The sequence below is a fragment of the Protopterus annectens genome, chromosome 10.part0 (assembly GCF_019279795.1).
Source record: "Protopterus annectens isolate FY-2018-M chromosome 10.part0, PAN1.0, whole genome shotgun sequence".
In the NCBI taxonomy this organism is placed as follows: domain Eukaryota; kingdom Metazoa; phylum Chordata; order Ceratodontiformes; family Protopteridae; genus Protopterus; species Protopterus annectens.
In genome coordinates this window covers 674,719,914-674,747,336 of record NC_056744.1, presented here as the reverse complement: position 1 = coordinate 674,747,336, position 27,423 = coordinate 674,719,914, and the positions used below count along the sequence as shown (strand labels likewise).

The 27,423-nt window shown below is 35.9% G+C and overlaps 1 protein-coding gene across 1 annotated transcript in view; it reads left to right on the top strand.

Moving 5' to 3' along the window:
- C8B (complement C8 beta chain) overlaps positions 1 to 27,423 on the top strand; it is a 506,997-nt gene that overhangs the window by 95,568 nt on the left and 384,006 nt on the right. The window contains exons 3-4 of the mRNA XM_044085515.1: positions 612 to 753; positions 27,036 to 27,177. Of these exons, the coding sequence (XP_043941450.1) occupies positions 612 to 753; positions 27,036 to 27,177 (284 nt within the window). The remainder of the gene's footprint in view (positions 1 to 611; positions 754 to 27,035; positions 27,178 to 27,423) is intronic.

The following is a 27,423-nucleotide window of genomic DNA, read 5'->3' as shown; positions in this document are numbered from 1 at the left end:
TAATAATTCAGTCTAATTTTCAAAGAACAAATACATCCACATATTTTAACATTTGGGGCATAAATAAGACACCTGTCCCTCTTATTTTGGTAAGAAAATAGTAAGCATTTTTTCAGATGTCATAGATACATGCATAACTGTCCTTAGAAAGCTCTGTGTGTTTTAAAAAAATACTGGCAATTTTGTAAGTGGCTTCATACAACGGTCATCAAAATCCATCTTGCTTTGAAGTAGTAAGATGGAACAAACAAGGCTGCTGTTTTGAGCACTGACATTAGATCTAACTTTTAAGGTCTGTACAGAAACCCCATCATTTAACATGAATATCATATCTGATTGTTCAGATATTGGCAATATCCTTCAGGCATCTATATACTTCCTTTATATTACAAATAGTTTAAGCTTGCAAATTTATGATACAATTTATTGAGAATATGGTATTGAAGAAAAGTACTTTTTAGCTGCCATTAGCCCATGATACTCTAAAAGAAATGTTGCAGGTAATAAATTGGCAGTCATAACAAAAGAGTTTTATATATAATATGAGAGTTTTATATATAATATGAGTTGCATAAAATGCAAAGTATCTAATGCATACTATCCTTTTACAGTTCAGATATGCAACACTGGAAAGGCCATCTCAGTTTGGAGGTGAACCCTGTGACACTAATGACAGGGAAGAAGAGGCGTGTATATCAAGTGCTGTATGTCGGAATGAAAAAAGATGTGAAGGATTCACATGTGCTGAAACAGGTTTGTACATTTTGCACAAGAGAGGTGATTTTAAGGTGCTCATATTTGCAAGAAAATAAGTTAGCTATTTTAAATGGTGTAAAGCTATAGTAATGAAAAAGTGTGAAGTGAAAATGATGTTTCATAGTTTTTTTGCACATACATTTTAAAAGTATTTCACCATAACACACTAGAGCAATGGAAACAAGAAAAGAATACTCATGAAATCCATATGGTCCTTTGTCCACCCTAACAATTTCAGGAGCGCTAGCAAAACTGTGATTGAGTATATGTCAGTGACCCATTTCCTAGAAAATTAATAGAAAAGTCATATGTTAGGTGCTACAGCTTCATTAGATAAAAAGGGACTTGAGCAAATGTTGATCTCCAGTACAAAAAGAGGTGATAGCTACAGAGATAGAAATCGCTTTTACCTCAATATGTGGTGACCTCAGAGTTAGTTGTACTATCTGGAAGGTCATATTTCTTCACAGCAGAAAACTTATTTTGTAAATTTCATTTCATATTCAAGTTTGAGATAGTTGCCAATGTTTCTTACAGAACACCGATCAACAACAGCTTAATATATTGTGCAATGGTGGATATCTCATTGTAAAGCATATATTGAAATGCTCAATTAGTATGAAAAAGATCACCACAAAGGTTGTCACAGAACCATGGATTCATAGAAAATACAGGCAACTGGGCCCAGTGGCCACTTATATCTTGCAATCATCTACCCTTAGACCTTACCTCCTTTTTCAAGTAGCAACAGACCATTCATACTAGGGGTGTATTTTTGGATACCTATTCAGTTGTCCATCTCCTTTCTGAAGAAATAAATGTGTCTTGGATTGCTTAATTTGCAGTGGGAGTTTGTTCCAGAGAAGAAGTAAGTGTTGTGTAAGAAATCTGTCCCTCCGCAGTGTTTTGTTCATTTTCAGAAGGAAGTTTACACCCATAGTGTCAGTGGGGATTATTTGATTTGTGGGGATATATGAGGTATTAGACTACTGGGTCTAGTGACAACTGCCAGAAGAAGAAGTAATATGTTTTACCATTCAAAAATCTGTATTTGGCTTCACCGCAGCAATTACTGTGTCACAATAAGTGATAAAACATAATCTTCCAAAAGTCAACCAGATCATAATCCTCCATTACACCAAGTTTGTTATATTAGCTGTGCACATACCTGGTTCAACATATTGCACATGTTTCTCTTCTTCACTGCCAGCTCCTCTGCAGAAGTCCCCCCCCCCCCCCGGTATGATGAGCGTTACATTTTTGAGCATCCATTGTACAGTTCTGCAAATAAATTGCATAATAATCCCTCTGAGAACCACAATACATGGCTCACAGCTCTTGATTAAGGTTTATAGTGTATTTGCTTCCTATGGTACAAACATCTTCTCTAGAAAATAGCATAAATCTGTGGATGGATCTGCAAGGATACTTCCATCTGCAATATTTGGCCTCATATATCTGGGAAACAAAGGTGGGCTTCACCATTCAGATTTAACAGAGAGGTTAAAACTCATATGTAGTGCATTCTACTCTGACTACACAATGTATTGTTCTGTTTTTAATCTGTAGTACTGATACGACTGGAGAACTAACCCTAATTCGTTTAATGAGGTAGTAATGTGGTGTAGCAAAAGCAAAGCTACCCTAAGGGGATTTCTAATTTGCTGTACTATAGATAAAGTGTTTTAACCCTTAACAAAAATATATACTTGAGGAAAATGCTTTTTATGAGTCAAAAGTGTGATAATTTTCTATTACATCTTGTGCAGCCATGTTTTGTACTGGTCCAGAAACAGTGTTTCTGTTTTCAATTTCAGTCATGTTTAATTAGGGTGATCAAACTGTACATTTTTTATGATTATGCCATGTACTACTGGTCTCCATATCTAGAGCAACTTGACTAGCTGTTATACTAAATACCACTTGAACATGTGCATGACACACAATGCTGTTTCTGGTGGGCATTTCACAATATTTCTTGCTTTGGTAAATACCTTTTTTTGTTAATTTTATTGGTTGTATTAATAAAACTCAGTGTTGTTCATCTCCCCAATCCAGGCATAATTAAAAAGAAGGAAAAATACATCTGTATTCATTGTGTAGGGTATTTAAAATTCTGTTTTGCCAGACTGCATATGTATATTACACACACACACACACACACACACACACACACACACACACACACACACACACAGACAAAAAAAATATATATATATATATATATATATATATATATATATATATATATATATCTGTGTGTGTGTGTGTGTGTGTGTGTATGTAATATACATATGCAGTCTGGCAAAACAGAATTTTCAAATGTGTGCGTGTGTGCATGTATTCAGATTATGGGTCAGATTCCCAAACTGCTTGGGCATGGAACAATATGTCACAATGAAGAATTGCTCCACAGCTAAATCCCAAACGTAGGGCACTGCCTGTCCCAATTCAACATATGCTGATGGGGACTGACATAGTCACAAGCCAGAGTCAAAAAGGGGAATCAGGCTTGCTTTGCCAACACACCCCTACATTGTACAATCCTGAATCACTAAAGTAGCCCATTGATGTTAACAGGCTGTTTTTACAACACATCTTCAGCCGTAAGTGAGACATGGTACTACAGAGAGTACCAGTTAGGAAGCCAGACTGCCTACAGTAGTAAGTTTCACTTACAGGTTGAACTATACTGCACTGTGTGGGAGCAATAGGGGAAGGCTGAGTTCAGTATGTTTGCATTGTGGGGTGTGTGCAGACCATTCCCAAAGTGCAATGGAGACAGCTTGTAGAGACACATAAGTTGAAAAAAGAAGAAATTTCCTGGTGGGCTAGTGGCACAGCATGCCTATCCTCATAAATGGAATGGGGTGAATGAAGTCTTGATATCTATTGTAAAAGTCATACCTTCATTCTCCCTTCTGCTGTTCTTGTGAAGTTGCCATACAGGCAATGCAGTTGCACTGGACAGCATTGGCCAGACACACAAAATCCTTGGGTAATTTCATACTATGCTATGCACAGGTAATAAGACTCATTAAAATTAGAATGTCTTGGAATTTCATTACCTGTTACTTGCATAGAAAGACGCCAACTATTTCAGTACCTCTGCATTGCATGATACTGGGATGGGTGCACTATGCCCCCAGGATGATGTCATTCCCAGTTGTGGGGTAGAAAAGGAGATTCTGAGCAATGAGGGTAAGATGGTACTGGCTGTTTATTCCACTTTCCTAAACATTATGGAATCTAGACTAATATCTGTAGGATGGGTGGTTTACCATTGACAGCCTTGAGGTTTCCATAGAGATTAGATTATTTTATTATTACTAGGCTAACTGCCCTTGCGAGACATTTTAAGCCTAGCCAATTATTCCTTGTGAGACTCAAACCCTGTACCTTGTGTTTGTAAGGCAAACATCTTAACCATTAGGCCACCCCCATTTCTATGCCTTTTTTGTTTTCAAAAAGCATCTTTCTTTGCCTCTGTCTACCACCTCTGATATATCTCTAGCTCCCTATTTTTCCCAGACTCTACTGTCTTCAGATCTTTCCACATATTCTTCCTGACACAGTATTCTGTCCTATGCCTCTGCTCTTGTGGATGATTTGGCTTTGATTTCAGAAATCTGGGTGCTTTGGCCCTGACAAGGGTTGCTTGCCATTATTCTGTGTTGGCAAATCTTCAGGTGAGGTTAATTGCCTCCCTTCCTAATTTCTGTACTAATAGCATACTCTTTGTACTCTGGGAAATTTTTTCTGGGCATTTCTCAGAAAAGGTATAACCTGGCAATGCCAAGAACATGGCTGCAATTATCTAAATAAATGCCTATAAAATGTATACATATCCAGATTGCCTAGATGATAGTAAACAGCTTCCTTATTAACTGTAAGTAGCAAAAAAGGTAAAAGTTATGCATACATGTGTTAACTGTACAGTAGAAAATATTTGGTCAGATGCATAACAGGTTTTAAATATGAAGTAGAATTCAGAGGAAACAATATGGAGTTCTGAGCACAAAATGAAAATTTGTTATTGTGCAACTGTTCTCTACTGCACCAAGCAAAATGAAAATGTCCTAATGTACTCCTACTCTCTACTATGCCATTCTATCTACCATCTCCTTGTTCAACTCCATGTCTAGGTCTTCTGTTCCTTTTGTCTAGCTGTAAGATAAAACTGAAATATCTCACACTGAATGCACACAGCAATGGTCATAAGGCTCTGGAGAGATACTTGTTCAAACATAATATTTTATGCAAAGGGTGACACAGAAGCTTCTTTTTCACATTTCTGCACCTCAGACCTCTTCTTTTTAATATAACCTCCTCTGAGGTGCTCACTTTTTCCTGATAAATGGAAAACATTTGGCTTTTTAAAAACCAGGCATTTCTCCTTGTCCTTTGTTTAGCAACTTCAGAACAGGAAAGTAGCAATTCAGAAGCTGGAAAACCTAACCAGAGATGATGTATTTAGCAGAAGTCCTGACTAGGGGCATGAGACCAGAATATATTCCATCCAGTGTCTGTTTCATTCCCCTGCCACCACTGCTATCTCCCTGACCAGTGACCATATTAGTCCTACCTTGTAGCAACCACAATTAGAGCTGAGCAGTATTAGATTACCCTTTTGGCTGACCCCCTGAGAGCAGGGATTTCTACTTCTGGGTAATGTGATCATATCAGCTGTCATCATGCATACTAGCTGGCTTAGGTAGAAGAGCAACACAAGGAGATGGAGGAAGACTTCTGTACAGCTGGAAGGAAACAGTGCTCATTGCACATGGAATCAAGTCATTGACCCATGTTCTAATTACTTTCTTGAGACTGTACACTCATGGTACCCCCTAATCTGCTCACTATCCATCCCTTTCTGTTCAGCATTCCTGTTGCTGTTCACAGTGTCTATAGGGAGATGTGAGCATCCCTGGCCCTATTGTGGAAAACAATGAGCTGCCACACACATTCAGTTTTCCCTCCCACCAAATGCCACTTCAGCTCCATAGGCTCATCAATGAAACTCATTCACTGGCATTGCAGTCAGGAAGGCCCTAAATTATGGGCTGGCAATAAGGCTGACATTTCAATCTAAACACAATGAGCTGAGTGGACAGTGAACATGTCTGTTACCACTTGCCTTCATCCATGCATGCCGGAACCATAGAGCCAGGGGGAAGGGGAGCCCCCCACTTTTACAGCTGCAAGACCTGTCGGAAAAAATGAATGAAGTGGAGTTTTCACACTAACGTGGATTCACGCGTAAAAGTTAAACTAACTAAACTAGCTGTTCGTGTTCTCTTATTGCTCTGTGTTACAGCACTCATGCTACCACTGTTCTGTTGGTGCTGCCAGAGCCAGAGTCATGCCGGGAAAGAGAGTTTTGTTTTTTTTTTATTTGCAGTAGTTATGTTGCTCGTGTGTGTGTGTGTGTGTGTGTGTGTGTGTGTGTGTGTGTGTGTGTGTGTGTGTGTGTGTGTGTGTGTGTGTGTGTGTGTGTGTGTGTGTGTGTGTGTGTGTGTGTGTGCGTGCATGTAAAATGCCCCAGTTAGGTATACCTGGTGGTTAGTGTTACTCAGGCTCAAACAAGAGCCTGAATTCTCTACCCATACCACCAGTTGTGATTCAGGGAGTTGAGTCTGTAGCTCTCAACTGTCCAGATTTTCACAGAATATTTGGCTCATACTTTTGGTCTGTTCCTCTTAAAATTTGTGGTTTTCTGGCAAATCAGTGACGACTGAATTAACTAAATAATGATAGCCCTTTAAGTTTCAGTTTTCCTATCTTTCAGGATAAACATGTTAACACAAAACACTTTATTTTAGCAACTTTCTAAGATTATACAAGCAATATTTAAAATGTGTCCCTGGTTTTGGGCCTTTGCCCCCCCCCCCAATAAATTTTGGCTTTTTCCAAATTTTTTGCATTGCAAAGTTGAGAGATTTAGTTGAGTGTCATGTGGATTTTACAAGGAGCTGAGAGCTTCAGGGGAAGAGAAGTTTAGTGCTACTTATGTTAGGCTGCTTGCATTATTAGTAGCACAACAAGTAATATACTTGCTTTTGATGCAGAAGGCTGTGGGTTCTACTCCCACAGTATGCAGATGGATCACTGATACTGTGCTGTGTTGTACTTTAAATGGAGTGAATTTCACAGTCCTACGAATGTCCTCCTTTGGAGGAGTTACCTAGTAGCTATGTTTTTGTTATCAGTTTGCCATCCATTTCCCATTGCAAAATTACTAGCTTATCATTTTTTAATGTAGCACAGGCAATTTATTCTTCAAGGGCAACAGGCACTTTATTTGTAGATGAAACAATGAAACATAAAGTTGTTTGCTGGCAGCAACCTCTTCATTAGTTACAGATCCCTTTAATGTGGAATTATTTAGATGACTTACTTCTGCAGAGATTTTGCATATTTACTGATATTGGTGGATTGTAATGGCAAAAGTTTAAGTGGCCTTTTATGGTTGAAATTTTCTGTAATGGGCAGTTTTGTCATTATTGGTTCATGCATTTTGTTTCATTGTTTACTAGAAGACTGTTCCAAACTACAAATTTAAAACACATTCTAACAAGTGGTGCTGTATTATACAAGGAATATAATTTAATACAATCAGGTTAATACAATCAGGAAGGCGAATCAAAGAATGCATACATGTATGCTTGCTCACAGGATGCAGGAGATCAAAATAGGGTAAGAGACCAGTCACCAATGGAGTCCATTGGGTTCAGTGCTGAGACTTTTTCTGCTTGGCATATACATTTCAAAAGTAGAAGGAAATACCAAAGGGCTTTGGCCATCTAAGTTTGAGATGACTGCAAGTTAGGAGCAGTTATTGAATCCCCAAATGACTTAGCCATTATGCAGGAAAGTTTTTCCCAAACAATAACTGGTGCCAGAATCATGAATTGAAACTAAACTCCAAAAAATACATTTATCATATCCTTTGGGAAGTCAACTACTCCAGGGAACTGCCAAATTGGCAATGCCTCCTGAGAACTGACCCAGTAGTTTGGCATTTGTGAACTTGTGTGTACAGTTAACTAACTTTTGACCAACATGTGCTCAAAGTCATAAGAAAGTATATCTGTATTGCACAACTTATAAACAAATTGATTTTGACTAGATCTAGAGATTCTCAATGCAAGGAGTACCAATGCGAAGGAAAAACTACTGGTAACCAAAAAAAACACACTCCTGAAGTGAAGTCAAGCACCGGACTCATGAACCGTATCCAATACTTTAGATCTAGAGATGTTATTGTCCCCCTCTGCAAAGCCCTCATTAGGTCAATCATTTTGTATAATGCCCACTTTGAGATGTATCTGTCCAGATCCATGCAACAATTGGAATTCCCACAGAGATACCTTACTAAAAGGATACAAGTCCTAAACAATAGGTCTTGCATGGACCACCTCAAAGATTTATCACTATACTCAGTATCCTACAGACTGCTTAGAGGTGACATGTCTGGCATACAAGGCATCCTCCGACCTAATACAGATGGACCTACTGAACATCGGCAAGTCAAATGGCATCAGAAATGCTCAGTACAGGTATCTAAACTGAATGTTGTGGAGAGATGGATATATATATATATATATATATATATATATATATATATATATATATATATATCTCACAGGCTACCACTGTTCCAGAACAAACTATCCTTTCAAGTAAAACAAAGCTCATCCCTGTCCACATTCAAATGCAACTTGGATCTAAGGATGGGTAATAGAAAATGTACTCCAGGATTGCCCCTCTTGCCACTAATGGATAGAGGCAGTTCCTAAATGCTGCATCCAATACATGGGTCCCCACAAATTATCTATAGTATGATCACATTTATTCACACTAGGGCTAATATACAATTATTAGTCATGGGATAAGTAAGACCAATCAGGAAATGTTAATTTAAGCACCAAAAGGGAAATTGGCTAAGCTTAAAATGTTATCCAAGTGAACCTTTGTTGTGGTAGTAAACAGTTATAAAAATTTGCCCTATTTAGATCACTAAGTGCCCCTCTCACCCTCCACCCCCTCAACCCCCCAGTCTTCAACTGCTTCTGGCACCTCTGCCTTCATCTTACCATACTGAACTACTGAACTGAATACAAGCTGAATGTCTGACTGATAAGTATAATCAGATGTCCAATTCTGCAATTGTTAAAATGTCTGGAAATTGTACTGTGAGAATAGTTAAACCATCATTCTATTCATTGCATATCTCAGCCTCAGTATTACAAGAAAACCATCTATATTTCCCCATTGCCCCCAGCTTCATACAGAATGACCTTTCTGGGTTTCCGTGTTAATATATTTTTGAGCAGAAGGTAACTGTATTCTCATTTTTTTTCTGTTATTGTAATATAGATATTGCTTCTTTCCTGCTTTTTACACATTTTACTGGCATATATGCCATCTTTACATGAAACATGTAGAGGAAGAAATCATCATTAGTATACCAATCCATTGGGAGTCCACTATTTTACCATTGTAGTTAGGTTCTTTATTAGTCATTCAGTCCTATGGATAGACCTGTTTTAGCAAACTATAAAAAAACTGTATATATAAGTTGATTTCTGTTGTAACTAACTAGCTGACCAGGCTGCTCTATCCCACGAGAGCTTAACAGATGCTGATGTAAATCTATAAACCATCCATTACAAGTTCATAGGTTCATAGGTGTATACTAGGCTAATGACCACAGGGCTTTTGCAAGCCTAGCCATGAAACCCAAACCATTTGTGTCCCCATGTAACATGGGTATCTATTTGAAGGGGGTATGTTGATTAGAAAGTTGCTAAAAATTCAGTGGAGGGGTATGTTAGTTAGGGAATATTTACTGTCAGCCTCTGTCTATCCATGGTGGCCATACTCGGGGTAAATTTTTGATTTTCCATACAATGTTCAAGGTTACATTTGAATAGGGTTAAAGATGGACTCTGATTCACATGGCCTATTCTTGAGCATGGGGATCCTTTAAGATATATTTGTCTCATCAGCATGTTCTATTTATGTCAGAAACAAAGTTTAAATCCTTGGATCTAGTGTTTCCAGTGCTATTCATTTTGTAAATGTGCAGAAGATCCATGAGGGCTGGATCTGAGGATGCTTTATATGCCAAGCATAGATTGCCTCTCAGTAACCTGTAGGAGACTGAATATAGAGATACTGGCAACCTGTAGAGGACAGTGTCATAATACCCTGGATTTTCTTGGTGAGGAACCTCTCTGGGCATTCCATCTGTTACATATGCCTAGTAAAGTACATTCCAAAGGGGACATTGGGTCTGATAAAGGCCAAGTAAGGTGGTACTATAACTTCCTTAGACCTGGATGCCATAACCTTACTTTTAAGTTAGGTGACAGAATGATTTTCTTACTACCTTGGCTACATGTTGGTCAAATGCCAGTTTACTGTTTACATATGTCCCCAGATCCCTAACTACCGGGTCATCTCTTAGGTGTGTCTTATCAATGGAGTAATTAACCTAGATGGATCATTTCCCAAAAGCACTATAATGCACTCCTTGACAATGAGTATTAATCTGTGGCATTTGTCTGTGTTGGACTATTTTGTAGGATGTTAGTGTCATGGGGGAATCCATGATAGCTCCCAGTTTGTATTCATCTGTAAACTTGGTGAGACAGAGGTCCTTTAGCCTTGACCACCGAGAAGTAGATGCAAACAAGAGTGGGCCCAGCATTGAGCCCTGAGGTACCCTGCTGGTGACTGGACTCTTGGTAGAGGTGGTCTCACCATTCTTGACTTCTTGGGTTCTAGCTGTGAGCCAGCTGGTAATTCAGTGAGTTAGGTAGGGATTTATGCCGAGTTTGGTGAGTTTGTCAGCAATACCTGAGTGAAGTATTTAATGCCTTAGCCAGGTCTAGGTAGGCAGTATGCACTGTTTTTCCCTCATCCATTACTTTGGTGACTTCTCAAAAAAGTCTACCAGGTTAAGTATGATTAAGTTGTCAAAACCAAACTGGGACGGGTTCAGTGTCTGTAGGTTGCCAATGTCTTTGTTGATCATTTCCTTGATAATTCATTCCATGCCTTTGCATATTAGACTAGTCAGACTAATGAGTCTGTAATTTCTGGTGACAGTTGACGGTTTATCCCATTGCAGTCCACCAGTCGTGGTGGTACATGCCCTGTTTTGAGTCTGTAGTTGAAAAAATGAGTTAAATGGTCCTGATAAGTCATGTTTCAAGCTATTTAGGATGCAACCTGGGATATTGTCAGGGCCCATGCAAGCTATGCTTTTGGTCTTGAAAAGCACCACTATGACCTGCTCCTTGATAATAGTTGGGTAGGATATGCCTGTATGGATTACACAGGGGCTGTGTGGAGGCTTGTGGGTAAGGGGTGAAATTAAAGCTGAATTTTCCAACCTGCAGATTCACTAGGTCAGTCTACTCAGTGAAGGTGGTACCATTTACCACCAGTTCAGTACACTGCAATGTGTTATCTTTAAGGTTTTGGACACAGTTGTAGAACACCTTGTGGTTTTCTTTAGTCTGAGAGTATGTTGATCTCAAAAATGTCCTTGTGGGATTTAATTAGTACTTTTAGTTTCCTATTTAGTTTAATTAGTGAGCTCTTGTCATTATGAGATCTGTTCTTTCTGTTGTTGTTGGATACCCTATTAAGATTAGGATTCCACCATGGGGGGGGGGGGGGTGGAGACTAGATGGCCAACTGGTAACAGCTTTTTTCTTGAGCTCCACATCAGTTACTAAGAAACAGAAAAAATATTATTTTAAATTCTATTACCAGCTCCTTAAAGTTATACAATCTATTTGGGAATCTATAATCTACTACATTCTCAACTTTGGAGCCTTTTCTTAAAAAAAAATCCTGTCAAAACTAAGGATTATACAACTAAACAGAGATGAGCAACTCAAAATTTTCACATGCTGATTCCACATTAAGGAAGGAGATCCAGTCTGTATCTACCACTCTCCAGGAACTGTCTTTAAAAATGGATAGATTTACTGACAATCTTGAAACTTTAAAGATGAACTGTCAACAACAAACTGATGCTCTGAAGGAAATCCTCCAGCAGCAACAATCCAAAATTCTGAACATTGAAATTTCACTGAATGACATAGATAAAAGGCTTAAGGAAGATGAATCCCACTGTGAGACCATACTGCAACAAAATAACTGGCTGATAAATAAAGTAGACAACATCGAAAACACAGAGAGGAGAACAAATATTAGAATCTTTGGTCTCCCTGAAAAAACAGAAGGAGAAGATATTATTTCCTTCCTAAATTCCTGGCTGCCTGAATTCTTAGACTTAAAAGAAGGTTTGTCCTACGGGATCGAGAGAGCACATAGAGCCATAGGGAAACCTATTTCTTCTTCTCCTAATGCTTCTCCAAGATCTATTGTTGTGAAGTTCCTATCCTTTTTAGATAAAGAACTTATTCTGAGAACAGCTTGGAGGAAATGTCCCTTATCTTTTAAAGGAAACCAAATAAGGCTAGACAATGATTATTCCACAAGAGTCCTGGAAATGAGAAAAAGCTCCTGGCCACTGGTAAGGTTTTTAAAGCAAAATAAAATTAAAGCACAACTAGTCTGTCCAGCCAAAATCAAAACCTACCACCAGAATGAGATGAGATCTTTCAACAACATAGAAGAAGCTGTTTATTTTATCCAAAACAATAACATCATTACAATCCCAGAAGGTATGGACTGGACGCCATCTATGACCCTTAAAAGATCATCTGAGAAAAACAACTGGATTGATATAAGAAAGAAGAAATTAAAAACTGGAGCCAAAATTACTGGACTTCCTAATTCTCTCAAAGATCAACATAAGTCATAAAAGTTTATGAAAACCTAGACCTAAAGAAGTATGTATCATCACTTTATTTGTCTTGCATATGTCTTCATAAAACTTGCAATCTAAAATTAATAATGCTATGCTATTATTAGATACAACTGCTAGTGATACCTAGGGTGTATAGCTAGTTGAATCCTGCACACACGTGTTCATTTATTTATTGAATTGTCATTCCTTCCTTCCATTGCTTTGTTAAGGGAAGCAGAGGGAAGTGGTGTGGGGAGAGTTTTGAAACAGGTAATTTTAGAACTGTCCATTTAATTAGCAATCTGAAATAGATAATTTCAGAATTTGATTTGATATATACAATGCAAAGAACTCTTGTTATATGTTTATTTATTTTTTCTTTTTTTTGAAGTCATTTCAAGCATTCTGTCACTATATGACTTCAACATATTATAATATTCTTTCCCGACTCTATTTCCAGCTTAGCATTTTAACATTCCAAACTGTCATTTCTTTCTTTTGTGAAGAAAGTAACCTCGAGCACTGCACTGAATTCAAAAGTTGCTTCTCCCTTTTTTTTTTTCTCACTCAAGTACTCTCATGGCTACCTGTAAACAGAGCTTTGTTTAACATTAAGAAGCTCGTCTGAGTTGCCTTTGTGTACTGTGTTGAATTCCATGGTCGGCTGTACGAGTGTTGTTGATGTGTAACGGAGATCTCATTTGCCTGTTTCGCTGATTCAGCAGACTGACGTTACTTGAAACATAACGCAAATAAGACATTAAACTAAATGTTATAAATTATTAGAATTGTTAATTTGATCCAAGTAAAATTAATTAGAAATTGATCTCTATAGTAACCAAGGCGGGACTACGTAAATGGTGATGACATCACTGCTACATTACAAATCTCCTCGAGTGTTTGGGAAATTAACAGATCAAAAATTAATAGATTTGGCTTTACATAATATGTCACTAATAATTAAATACATTATTACTCTAGTCTACACACAAGCAACTGTATATATAAAAAAATGAAAGTATTCTGTAAATAATGGATAGGAAAACATAATAATAATAAAAAAAAAAAATCTTTCTGTTGAATAAAAGAATGCTTACAGCTGTCATCGTTTGTAAGTTCTAACTATTAATGACAAATGGAGCTTAGAAATAAGCAAATACTTCACTCCATTAAGACTTACCAATCCCTATCTAACTTGTTTCTTAAGTGGTATTAAACTAATTATATGAAAGTGGGGCACAGAAGGCTACCTCATTGTGGGGAAAAGTTTAGTTTATAGATTTCCTAGAAGTCTTCATCATTCAAATAGCCTCTAGTAAAGTGCTATTACTCTTGAGTAACATGAATGAGGAAATGCTATAGCACACTCTACTGCTTACGCTAACATATTCTTTATTGAGGAAATAACTGAACGCCACTCGACCACGGGGAGGACATGCAGACTTCACACAGGGGGCACTCCGGCCGAAGGTCGAGCGGGAGAGCCTCTTGCTGTGAGGCAACAACAGTATAGTCTAGAATGGTATAGTAAAATCCTAGATCAATAAATTAAAAAAGTTAACATGACAAACTACAGTGGTTATGACAACTGTGGAAAATGAGCCATGAACATCAGATAAGGTAATCTTCGTTGAGTATATCCATCTGTGTTAATTAAGAAAAGGCCTGAATCAGCTTATGCTTATTTTTGCATCTAAATACAGTATTGCTTTTGACTATATCATAATCTCCTTTAGTACAGAACTCCACCATTCACAACCCGACTGTAACATGAGCATAACATCAGAACAGATGCTGTTCCATCCTGAGGGTGCCACATAGATAATACAACTGATTTATTGTGAAATCCTGTGAATTTGTACATACATACATTAAGCATGTCTGGTACCCTGATCACTGCTGTGCACAAATGAATACGCGAGGAGGAAAGCAAATCAGGCATTTATTATTAATTCATACCTATTAAGTGGTTCTAGGGCAAGTATAAGTTACTGATATGAGCCCATACATTGTATATCATAGCTGACAGTAACTAATATATGTTTAAACAGGTTCTGATGACTCATATAAATCTTAAAAGCTCTGTACTAAGACCTGAGTTTGTGATCAAGAGCTGTCAAAATAATCTGGTGACAAGTTAGTAGAATATAGTATAAATATTTAGTTACAATTGGCTCTAACACATCTAAACTGTTCCTGTTTAAAATCTCCCAGTGGGTAAAACAGTAAGGACAGTCATAGGGAGCATATAAAATCATTTTCTAGTACCATCATTTCACATTTGGACTCAGGCTCTTTCAGTTTTGATTTGGGATATCTGCTTCATTTGGTACACCTATGCTGTACCTTACAGTGTAGCTATTGAGGAATATACAATATAACTGTTATAGTGGCTGGCCCGTGAGGCACAAATATCCAAGATATTAATACATTTCTGCTTAACCATGCTTAGTGATGTTACAATTAATCTCCATCCTGCAGTTGGTATATAAAGAAGTTAAGCTAATTTCAAAATGTTAAAGCCCTAGAGGATTACTACTATTGGAATGTTGTCCTCATATACAATAGTGGTGGAAAATGGACAGTAGATAGATGTCTAGCTAGATATGTGATTTTAGAACCCTTTGAACATTTATTGAAATAAGAGATAAATGAAAATGAGTCTACCTTATTATATACACACAATAATGTCTGCAGTATAGACTCTAATATACTTATCAGTATATGAGATGTGTTACAAGAGATTATCTGATAACTACAATAACAAAATAATTAGACAACACATTAAGAAGGGGAATTTTCCTTTAATTCCATTCTCAAACTTTTCTTTCAAACACAAAGGCTCTCTTGGTTATTGACAAAACTAATACAGAGAATGTAAATCAACATATATGTGCGTAATGATATATAGACATAAATATGTGCTCATATATATAAGGATACATAAGACTATGAACATGTGTGTATATATATATATATATATATATATATATATATATATGTGTGTATGTATATAAATGAAAACAACTATTATGATGAAAACAAAGTTTATACACAAACACAGTACTATTGCAATTAACTAGGTCAACAAGTCTGTCCTGAGTAAAAGGCTAAAGATTAACTATGTAGTAATGGGGGCTCACTGCGCAGTGCTCAGATATTCAACTCAATACATAAGGAATGTAATGACAGTGCTAAGGATTATATAGCAAATGTTTCTTTTCATTAAAAGAAGGTTGAAAGAGAAATAGAAAGAGGAAATAAATAAAGAGGAAAGAAGTAAATATACATGTACAAAAAAAGAAGAGTTTCTCTTGAATGAGTAATGACTCTGCATTTAAATATGTTTGAAATTGTTGACTCTACCAAGTTTTTCCTTACAATAGTGAAATCTATTCAATTGTTGATGAAATATTAAGACATGCTTCTTTATATAAAACCTTGCATAATTTGTTAGAAAGTAAATTTATATTTATTAATTATTGTTGGAATCGTTCCATGGTTATATGAACTTACTGAGTTTGTGATAGATAGGAATTGCTTGAGCAGTATCTCCTCTGTCAGCTATCATTATTTGTAAATATACATCCCATTTCCATATGTCCTGCTTAAGATTATACTATTGTAACATTGTTACTAACTAGTAGCAGTAGGGAAATATGTGAAATTACTATATAGAGGAGTGACAATCACATAACACCTCATAGGGAGAGAAATACTTTAGCAATTAGTTACATGAAATATCTGTTACTATAAATACTTTAAATGCTGATCTACTACTGTACTGATTTATCCTGGTTAACACTGTTACATTTACCTATCTTTAAATTATTGGAAATTTTACGTATTCAAATGCTCTTTGAGATCTTAATTAATAAACATCACCTATACATGCTCATTGTCAAATTGTAAATTCTTTGCTTTATAATAATTCATACAGAAGTGAGGATACGTATTTTTTAATCAAACAAAGGCTTATTAGTGAAATTTAGTTGTACTATATATAATCAAACTATATATTACATCAATATATTGTTGTTGGCTCATGTCAATTAATCTATAGAATTTCATAAAATACATACTCTGGAGCCTCAAGTTGGGCAAACTTATTCCAAAAAATTGGAAGTGATGGTTAATCTGACTGGATTTTTTTCTCCTGTCAGATTAGGAATGTTTTACATTCCATGTCAGTTAATGGATTTTCTGAGTAAACGTTTAGCTTTAAATACTTTTTTCTTTTTTTAGGCCTCAGTCTGATATTAAATTGTATTTTATATTGGGTATCAACACCTTGTCGCTAAAATATAACCTTTCCAAGAAGGTCCTAAATATTATGACTACTTTGTTATCACACCTATTACACTCTAAAACATTGAATAAATAAGATGGATTTGATTTTTCTTTCCTTAAACGTTAATGGATTAAATAATCCAGGGAAACAACTCAACCTGTTAAAATACTTGAAATTAAATAAAGCAAAAGTAATATTTTTACAAGAAACCCACTTCAAAATAAATTATAGTTTTAGCTGGAACCCAAACGAATACCTAAAGCTATCCAACTCCTCATACACCAAAAAGACCAGAGGTGTTCTAACACTATGGAGGAAAAGCATTATTTTTCCTCAAATTTTGTATAATTATGAAGATAAGGAAGGACTTTTATCAATTATAACAATAAAATTTAGAAATAGAATTTGGACACTCATCAATGTCTATTGGTTTCCGGGAATTGGGGTAACAACAATAAAAAAACACTTAGAATTCATCACTAACACTTCCTAGGGTAGTTTGATTTTAGGGGGTGATTTTAATTGTTTGCTAAATGACTCAGAAACTACTAACAAGAGACCTTTTTGTATTACTCCTATAGGGAAAAATCTTAAAAAATGAGTAGATAACTTACAGTTATTTGATTTATTTTATCTTAGAAATGATAATTCATTAGAATTTTCCCACTGTGATTTTAGATACAGGACTCAAACCAAAATTGATAAAGTATTTATATCCCAAGATCTAAAAACAAAAATATCATGCTTTACAATAGTCCAATGCCCTATGTCTGATCACAATGCACTTACTTTTAATCTTCAAACAGATTTAAAAAAAAAATGTCTTTCACTACAAGAATACCAGCATATATTACTAAATTGAAACAGTTCAAACCTTGGCTTGATACAGAGACAGAATTTTTCTTAGATACAAATTTAACCAGTGAAGTAAATATAGTAATACTTTGGGATTCATTGAAAGCCTATTTATATGGCAAGATTATCACCTGGTTTAATAATAAAATGAAGGAATGGGAGTCGGAACTATCTAATATACAAAAACAAATTGTATCAATTAATAAAGATAATACTAGAACCATTCCACACAAGAAAAAAGAAAGTGAATCCTTAAACAAAAAATATAAAGACATTTTAACTCATAAAACCAACTTGGCCCTAGAAAAATTAAAATTAAATTCTTTCTCTGTATCTCCAAAATATATGCGTAATTTAACAATGAGAGTGAAAAGAAATTCCATTGAAAATAATATTGTGAGTATACTCCACGAAGGGAGAAATAATAAAAAAGTTTCTGATATCGGTGATAAGTATCACTTTTCGGAACAGTACAAAAACAAAGACATTCAACATGAATTCTCAGAGCATAGCTCGAACTTTCCGGAATTTAAGAATTTACCAGAGACTTTGATTAATGAGATTCAGAAACAAAGCTCTCTAAAGGAAATTAATAGGAAAATTCAAGAAAGCAAAAATAATAAATCACCGGGTATAGATGGTATTATTAATGAAATATATAAGCTTCTGCCACCATCTGCTATATTACTGTTACACAAAGCCTTAAGTGAATCTTATTTACAGGGTACAATTCCACCCTCGTGGAGCTACTCACTAATTACTCCCATATTAAAAGAAAATAAAGACTCCCATTTATGCAAATCATATAGACCAATTTCTCTGATTAACAATGATTACAAACTATTAATGTCTATACTAGTTAATAGATTTAAGAAATCATTAACCCATCTCATCTCAGAAGACCAAATGGGATTTATTTATAATAGACATACCCAAGATAATATCCAAAGAATTATAACTACTATAGATATCCTAAAAAGAGACAAACAAGAGGCTCTTATAATCATTCTTGATATTGAGAAGGCCTTTAACTCATTAAACTGGAGTTATCTTTTTATAATTCTAGAATTATATAAATTCCCCACTCAATTCATTACTTTTATAAAAAAATATATTTATTATAACAATTTAGCATATGTAAAATTAGGTCCATTTACATCAGAATCAATTAAAATTACTAAAGGTACCAAACAGTAATGCCCAATGTCTCTGATTTTATACGCATTAGCAATAGAACCCCTTTCTTTGGCAATTCAGTCAGATCCAAAAATTATAAGCCTAAATATAAATAATCAATTTAAATCCAAGATAATGTTATTTGCAGACAATATCTTGCTTACTTTAATAAATTCTGAAGAATCCTTGCAAGAATTAGGTATGCTAGTCAAAAAGTTTTACTATATTTCTAGTCTTAAAATTAGCAGCTCTAAATCTAATCATATAATCTTAAATACAAAAAATTCTAATGATAATACTAATCCAACTACTAATGAAATAATTGGGAAACAGGTTTCTTCTTTGAAGTATCTAGGGATTGACCTATATGAAAATATAGACCTAACTTTAAACACAAACTATAAAAAACATTATAAACTCACTAAAAACTCTCATAGAGAAATGGAATAAATTACATCTAAAATTTGAAGACCGATTACAATTTATTAAAATGATCTTATTGCCAAAAATAAATTACATAGCTCTTTCTATTTCTGTATTACCCAGTAAAAAACTTTTAAAATAAATAAACAAAACGCTATTAGAATTTTTATGGTACCCCAAAAAGCATAGAATAGCTCTAACCAATCATATCAGACCATGGGAGCTTGCAGGAATAAATTTCCCAGATTTAGAATCCTATATCAAAGCCTCTAACCTAAAAACAATATTAAATTGGATTGATCCCAAGTATTCTTTGGCTTGGAAAACGCTGCATATAACTATTATCCTAAATGAAATAAACTAATAAAAAAATTGCAATTAAGCAAATTAAGTAACAAACTTTGGTATGTACTTTGTATTAATATACAGTATAATACTATTACATTTACTAACCTAGATTACTTAAATCATATCTATAAGTCCTTTAGAAGCTTTGTAAATAACAATATTGACATTAAAATATGGATCCAGCTTTTATTCCCCTTTAAAGCTACAAAAAACTTTTTTGATAATATTAGTCTAGATACACTCAGCTGTTGGGAATGGAAAATATTTACATGCTGGTTTCACTGCTCAAAGAATTTAGTTACCATAGATACACAAATTCTGATCAAAGAATATGATCTACCATCATCAGACTTGCTAGTTCTCAATAGTCTGCATCCATTCACTCAAGATTTGTGCAGAACAATACAGAGTTCTTCCTTTAACTCTCCACCTAAATGCATAACTCTTATGAATGAAATACTACATGGTGAATTTAATTGGAAAAATTTAATTTCAAAAATTTATAAAATTATTATTACTTATAAGACTACTCCTAATCAGAGGTTTGGGGATTTTGTTACTAAAGACTGCACATTGTCTCTAACTTCTATGAATAAATCACATATTTTACATTCTCTTAAATTAATCTCTAACTTACAAATGTGGAAAGTTTTCTCCTGGAAATTTTTGCATAGAGGTTTTTACACGCCTAGTAGGATTGCTAAATTTAACTCCTCAGAGCAGGTGACATGCTGGAGATGCTCTTTAAAATGCAAGGCTGATTGGTCTCACATCTTTTATGATTGTTCACACATTAAGAAATTTTGGAATGATATTAAAATTTTTCTCCAAGCCATCTTTACTGATTCCTTTATATTATCAAAACCATTAATTTTTCTGAATGTAAATGAATCTATTGTATTGAATAACAAATATAAGTATCTTCTTTGGACAATCCTAGCAGCAGCCAAAAAATATATTACAAGAAGATGGAAGTCACCCTCCATTCCAATCTTACAAGATTTCAAGACCCTCTTGGTTGAAGTAGCGTTGATGGAAATAAAAGTTAAAGAAGCAAGAATATATCCCAGAAAATGGACTAACAACCCCTGGACAAACGTTTTATCCCTTATTCAGTCATTAAATTTAGATCTATCTCCATCAAATTAGTCACTTTGAAAGTATGAATGAATGAATATTGTACCCTTTTTTATATCTATAACATTTCATACAGTGCCTGAGGCCTTTGTAAAATCTGTACATAGTTTTATCATAATTTGTTGTTTAAATGATTGTTACTGAAAAATCAATAAAAAACTTTGGAACAAAAAAAAAGGATTCCACCATAGTGGTTTGTTTTGGGGGTTTGTTTTGGGTTTACTTCCGGTAGCTACAGCAGTCTTTATACAGCAATTTACATGGCTGTACAAAGTTTCTGTGAATAATGCTGCACAGTTTGCTATGACCTCATGGTTCATACGGGCATTGGATTTTAACAAACCATCACATAATAGGATGTTGTTTGCTTTAGATTAGTTCCTAACAGTAACAGGCTCTAGTGAGTTTTCCAAGTTGATTTTATTTTAAAGGAGACAGCTATGTGTGCGATCTAACTTCACCAGTGAGGATGTGATATGTGTGTCTATGTGTGGGGTGGGGGGTTCAGCACTCTCCCATATTGCAAATACAATGTTCAGTATGTCAGAGCCTGTGGTTGGAGTGTGCACTATCTGGTCAAGGGTATTTGTGTTAATAAAGTCCAGGAAATGATATGACTGTAAGTTGCAGGCAGTCTATGTTCCCCAGTCTATACAGGGGTAGTTGAAGTTTCCCATAAGTAGGGTATTTGCTTGGATGATGAGTGCTTCCAGCAGGTCTAGCTATGAGTTATGTGATTCTTGTGGTAGAGATGGTGACCTATAGCTTACCAGGATATGATAAGGGACTTTGTCCATGGTGATTTGCTTGTAGATGAACTCCAGGGCATCATCCTGTTTCACCAACCTAGATGTATACTTGTTAATGTAGATTGAGACACCTCCACCTTTAGTCCCTGTCTGTATGACTGATGGTCTAAATGTGTGAAAGGCACTGAAGTCTTGCACTGCTGGAGTACTTTCTTTGGCTTTAAACCGTATGTTGGTAACAGCACAGATGTCTGTGTTTCCCAAAGTTAGGAGAACTTGTAGGGTGTGGTGTTTCTTGTTACAGCTCCTAGCATTGAGCAGGAACACCTTTAGATTCCTTTGGGTTTTATTTGCTAAGCTTTAAGTTTTGTCAATTTGGCATTGCCTAAAAATGCTCTACATCAATGGATAAAGTTTTAGGCAATATCTGGAAGCCTGAGGGGAGGGAAATGTGCCGACCATCCTTGGCAAAACAATGCGGTCTGTTAACTATTTCCTCCCATGTTGACAAATATTGAACTGCCCTAGAATGACCCCAGGAGTTAAGTTAACTGTTAAAGTCAATCATTTTTTTTCATACTGTGGCATAATCCTTGGTGAAGGTAGAATGCTGCTCAATGCAAAATACATCTCTGTCTGACACATATTCAGAGAAACCAATGATGCCTCTCTCTATATAGTTGTGAGGTACATCTCAGGTCATTATACCCACAAGGATGATGATAGAATCATACTGGCAATTGTGTTAACTTGAGTGTGTGTGTGTAATCTGGTGGATCCTGGCTCCAGACAAGGAGCTATTTAAATTAAGGACTTGCAGTAGTAAACAACCATTAGAGAACAGGCACAAGAAAAAACTCCAACTTTGAATGCCAGGTAGTTTATTGAAGAATAAACAAAGCTTTCAGGGCAACCCCTTCTTCAGTGATAGTGACTAATTTTTTTTTTTGTTATAAAAGAAAACATTCATATCATGTGATCAAAGTCAACCAATAAGATAAGGAACTAACCATTATCTTCTCCTTGTCCAGTCTGGATAGTGGGGCATTTGCATGTCATTAAGCGGAGACTTTTATGGCTAGAGTCCTGGGAAAAGTGTTTACTTGCCCTGTGGGCTTTGTTATTGAGGGAATAAAGTCTTTGTATAGGACCTAAGTGACCTGGGTTCAATTAACGTCTCGGATGATTGACAAAGAGGCAGGAGTGATGGCATGCCCATCTGGTAGAAGAGTAGTACATGGGCAACTCTTGACGACAATCCCTGGTGGAGGTCAGCAGGAAGCCGTGGACCTGGCTGAGCAGCTGCAGAGTCAGGGCGATGCACGGCATAACCCACACTGCACACCTCCCCAGGGACCATACCTCATTGTCACACAGGGAGGGGAGAGAAACAGGGTAGGCCAATATAAGGTTTCTCTGAATCAGATGCTCAGATGTGCTGATCCTCATTGCTTATGATCTGTGAATGGACCCAGCAATTACTAGAATAAGTCTGGGGGGTGGAGTAGCTGGTAGACTTGGAGCAGATGAGGTACAGGGCCAAGCCAGTAAAAATAAAGGAAGAGTAGGAGGAAAAAGGCAAAATAAATGCCTCACTAAGTTACAGGTTAAACTAATTAATGAATATATCCCCCACTAAGCCCCTCATAAGAAATTAATAATGGCATAGGAGAAATATAGGAATTTTTGTATTCATTTTTTTATTAATTTCTTATCTATCTTTCAAAAAATGTATTTGTATATTTTAGAAATGTATAATATATTTGTCATAGCTTGATAATAAAATATTTCATGTATTTTATGTATTTCTTTACCATCACACATGTACTATATACTTTGAACATGTATTGTCATTAACCTGGTTTTATATATATTTTTTCATATTTTATATTCAAAAAGACTTTTTGGTATATTTTGGACATTTTATGGTGTCTGAGGCAGTTTTATCAATAAGAATATGCGAGGGTTGTATTTACATTGGTTTTATGTAGTATTGTTTTATGTCTTTAAAAATTCAAAGATGGTGTAATTAGTCAGGTGGTAAAAAGGCGGGTATTTTAAAGTATTTAAGGGAAATGTTTTGTATTGGTAATTGTTCTGATGAAATCTACACTGGGTAGATGAAAGCGCTCAACCATCTTATTGTGTTTTAATAAAGAAGTTAATTGTAAAACTATCGTGGACCGTGGTTTAGTCCTGGGAACTGTACTTGGTTCTGTGTTGTTCCTTTTCAAAGTGTTGGGTTCCCTGGACACTTGCTTTCGGTCTAAGTTACAGGTTACAAAACTAATACTAGTTATATATGTAAACTTTACTGTCCAAACATCTGTATCTGTATAGGGAAGTGTCAACTGCCACTGTACAGTGAGCATGCCTAATTTATAGTAACAAAAAGAAACTGAAATCTAATTCCTGAGCTCTCTGGCCAATAAATGATTATACTCTGCAATTTTTTGGAGTGTTTCTCAACTCAAAAAGAGAGGCAAACACCTTCTGTCACAAAATGGATGAGCTGGTCATCTTATTGTAAAAACACAGCAAAAAAGGAAGCCTCAAGTGCAATGCAACAACAAAATAACTTGCTCCCAGGCTAGAACACAGCAAACAATTTAAATGCAAACAGTTTAGAAGGCAGCACTTAGAAAAGATAGGATATTTTTTTTTCACCAATAGACTTTAGATAATCTTTAAATGAAGTAAAACAGTACCGATCAGTTAAATAATGAAGTGCTATTGCAGTAAATCAAATATAATAAAGGCAATTTCAAAGTGTACTAGCAGCAGCTAGACCAAAGAAATGCAAATACATGTTTTATTGAAAAATGCAGAAAAGTGCAATAAATAATTTGAAAATATGGTAGCAGTCTTCAGAAATAATATAATGGCCCTCTGCTCCTTCTCTCATGAGGACCAAAACAGAAGCACCAATTCAAAGATAATTCTTGAAAAACAGTTCCCAAGTGCTCTAGTGATTTGTAGTCTAGTCCCAGATGTTACAGATTTCAAAAGTTAGCTGGAAAGAAGGGAGTAAAACTTTCAATATTACAGTGTGCACTGACTGAGTGAGGTTGTATGAAACAAACTCCAGGCCTAGAGATGTCTTAAAACAGGAATCAAAGTAGCAAATAAATTACAAAAACAGAACAGACACTGCAGAAGGCAAATTTAAATGACTAAAAAAATAAGTGCAGGCACAAAGAAAAAGTAAAATTAATTTCCTTGCTTATTTCCCTTTTTTTAAAACTCCAGAAGGAAGCAAAATAATTGTTTGCTTGCAGATGTAGCCTAAGCCTTATTGAAAGACCAGGCAGTCTAAACAGTTATGTACTAAATACCAGTCAATGAAGCAAATCAATCAATGGCAAAGAAGTGAAATCTGAAGCCCATGTGTTAAAAGATTTTCCCTGGATCAGCAGTATATCAATGTCTCACCTAGATAGAGGCAATCTCCAGCAGCCCCAAAAGAGAGGCCTACAGATTTCTCAAAACTGAAAAGCAAAGTAGTAAAACAATTGCAAAAACAGAACAGACACTGTAGGAGGCAGACCTAAATGGCTAAAAAAAGTCAGCAAGGACACGGAGAAAGAAAATACCACTACTTCTCTTGCTTATTTTCTGTTTTTAAAACTCCATCAGAGAGCAAAATAATTGATTGCCTGCAACTGTAACCTAAACCTTACTGAAAGGTACATATCATCTTAAAAAAAATCACTTAAAGCTAATCATGTCTGGAGAGTCGGGTGAAGCAGTAGGTAAGGAATGCTGCTGCGCAGTGCTTGCTACTCTGCTTCACTTCTTGGCTGCTGCACCTTCTATTTGATCTCTTTATGTCCTTTCTGTGTTTATGTGGACTTTTTTCTGGTGAATTAGTATCTTCTCAGAGCCCAAAGATATGTAGTAGAGGAAATAGCAATCCTCCAAATAGCCCATAGTCACATATAGTGCGTGTGTGTGTGTGTGTGTGTGTGTGTGTGTGTGCGTGTGTGTGTGCGTGTGTGTGTGTGTGTGTGTGTGTGTGTGTGTGTGTGTGTGTGTGTGTGTGTGTGTGTGTGTGTGTGTGTGTGTGTGTGTGTGTGTGTGTATGTGTGTGTGTGTCTGTCTATCTGTTTATATGTAAGTCTTCCATGTAAAAGACTAGAGTGCAGTATAAAACTAATTTCTCTGCTTTGTGACCACTGAGTGTTGGGAGAGCTTTGGGACCCCTGTCATCCTATAATGTCAATATCTTTTATGTGCTCCTTCCTGTGCCCTGACCATTTTTTTAATGTTACACTCATTCATTTTATGTCACCAAAATGTTTTTTCTGTTCTTTTGACTCTCTTAAATGGCGGACATATCTTCACCATACTTTGTAATATTTATAAATATCAATGGAGACTTTATATAGGGTGTCCATGGTGGTGCATCAGTTAGTGTTGTTGCCTCACAGCAACAGGTTCTCTGGTTTGATCCTTGGCTGTGGAGTCTGCATGTTCTCCCTGTGGTCATGTGGGTTTTCTCCAGGTACTCCAATTTCTTCCCAAAGACATGCTGTAGGTGGATTGCACACTCTAATTTGGCCCTAGGTGTGAGTGTGTGTGTGCCTTCTGTGGAAGGTTGGGTGCTGGACTGGCAACTCAACACCGTAAAACTCTACTGCCAATCGTGAGCAGACAGGTGATCTGCTGTGGCGATCCCTAACCGGGAAAAGCCGAACAAAGAATGGAAACTTTATAAATTAACTTATTTCATTTTATTTAATTTTGTTTACCTAAGCAGAATATTACTTAGCCAGTAGTTAACTATGCAACATAAATTCTAAAATGTTTTTACAGCAGTAAATCATAAATCCTAGGAGATATAAGGATCCTTGAATTCATACAACACAAGACAGAATAATTGTAATGTGAGCTCTATGGTACAGAGAAAACAACTCCTGACTGCAACCCCATTATTCCATGTTATATCACATGCTAGTATATTTGGAAGAGCAAAACAACCAGGTTGAAATGAAATGGTTGTTGTAGGCTGACCCAGTATAGAGTAAGGGAGAGTGGTACAAATACATACTTGTACTAAATAAAACTCAAATCACCAGTTAGACAGTGAGTGCAGGCATGTCTGTGCAGAAAGACACAACGTCTTGAAAGAATGCTTGGTCACTCTAACAAGAATGAAAATGTGTGGCAGCCTATAGCATCACTGTGAACACAGGAAGAAGCTTCACAAAGCAAAAACAATTCTATTGCCATGCAGGACAGCATCCATATGCTACTCCAGTCAGACCTCACACTGCTCAAAACCAGCTCAAAGATGAAGCACTGACAAGCTTACTCATCCTGTAAATGGGGGACTGTGATGCAATGATATGGGGTTCTTTTGTCTGCCAAAACTAGGGAAATTAATAGTATAATTAGGAAGAAATGCAATTAGGGACTCAGGGAAGAGGCAAAAGGGGGAAAACTTACCTTCTTCACTGTTTTCCAGGCAGATGTATCCCAAGAAGACTAATGTGTAATGGTGATGATGACTGTGGTGATATGTCAGATGAAAAGAATTGTAAGAGAGTTTATCCAACCTGTACCAGGCAGATGGAAGAGTACTGGGCAATTGAAAGACTGGCAAGTGGGTATGTATAACACATATGTCTTGATATGAATTAATAACAATTTCATTTTTTTACTCAAACATGTATTCATATAAGCTTCCTTAATAACTAAAATAGTTCCTCTTATGTATGATAGAAAAAATGATGAAAAGGTACAAATTAATAATCTGTTTGATTTGTAGCATTAGGTACACATAAAAAGAAAACAAAAATGTTTACTTGTGCAATAAGCCATGCCTTGTTACTAATGTACAGAACAAAAATAGT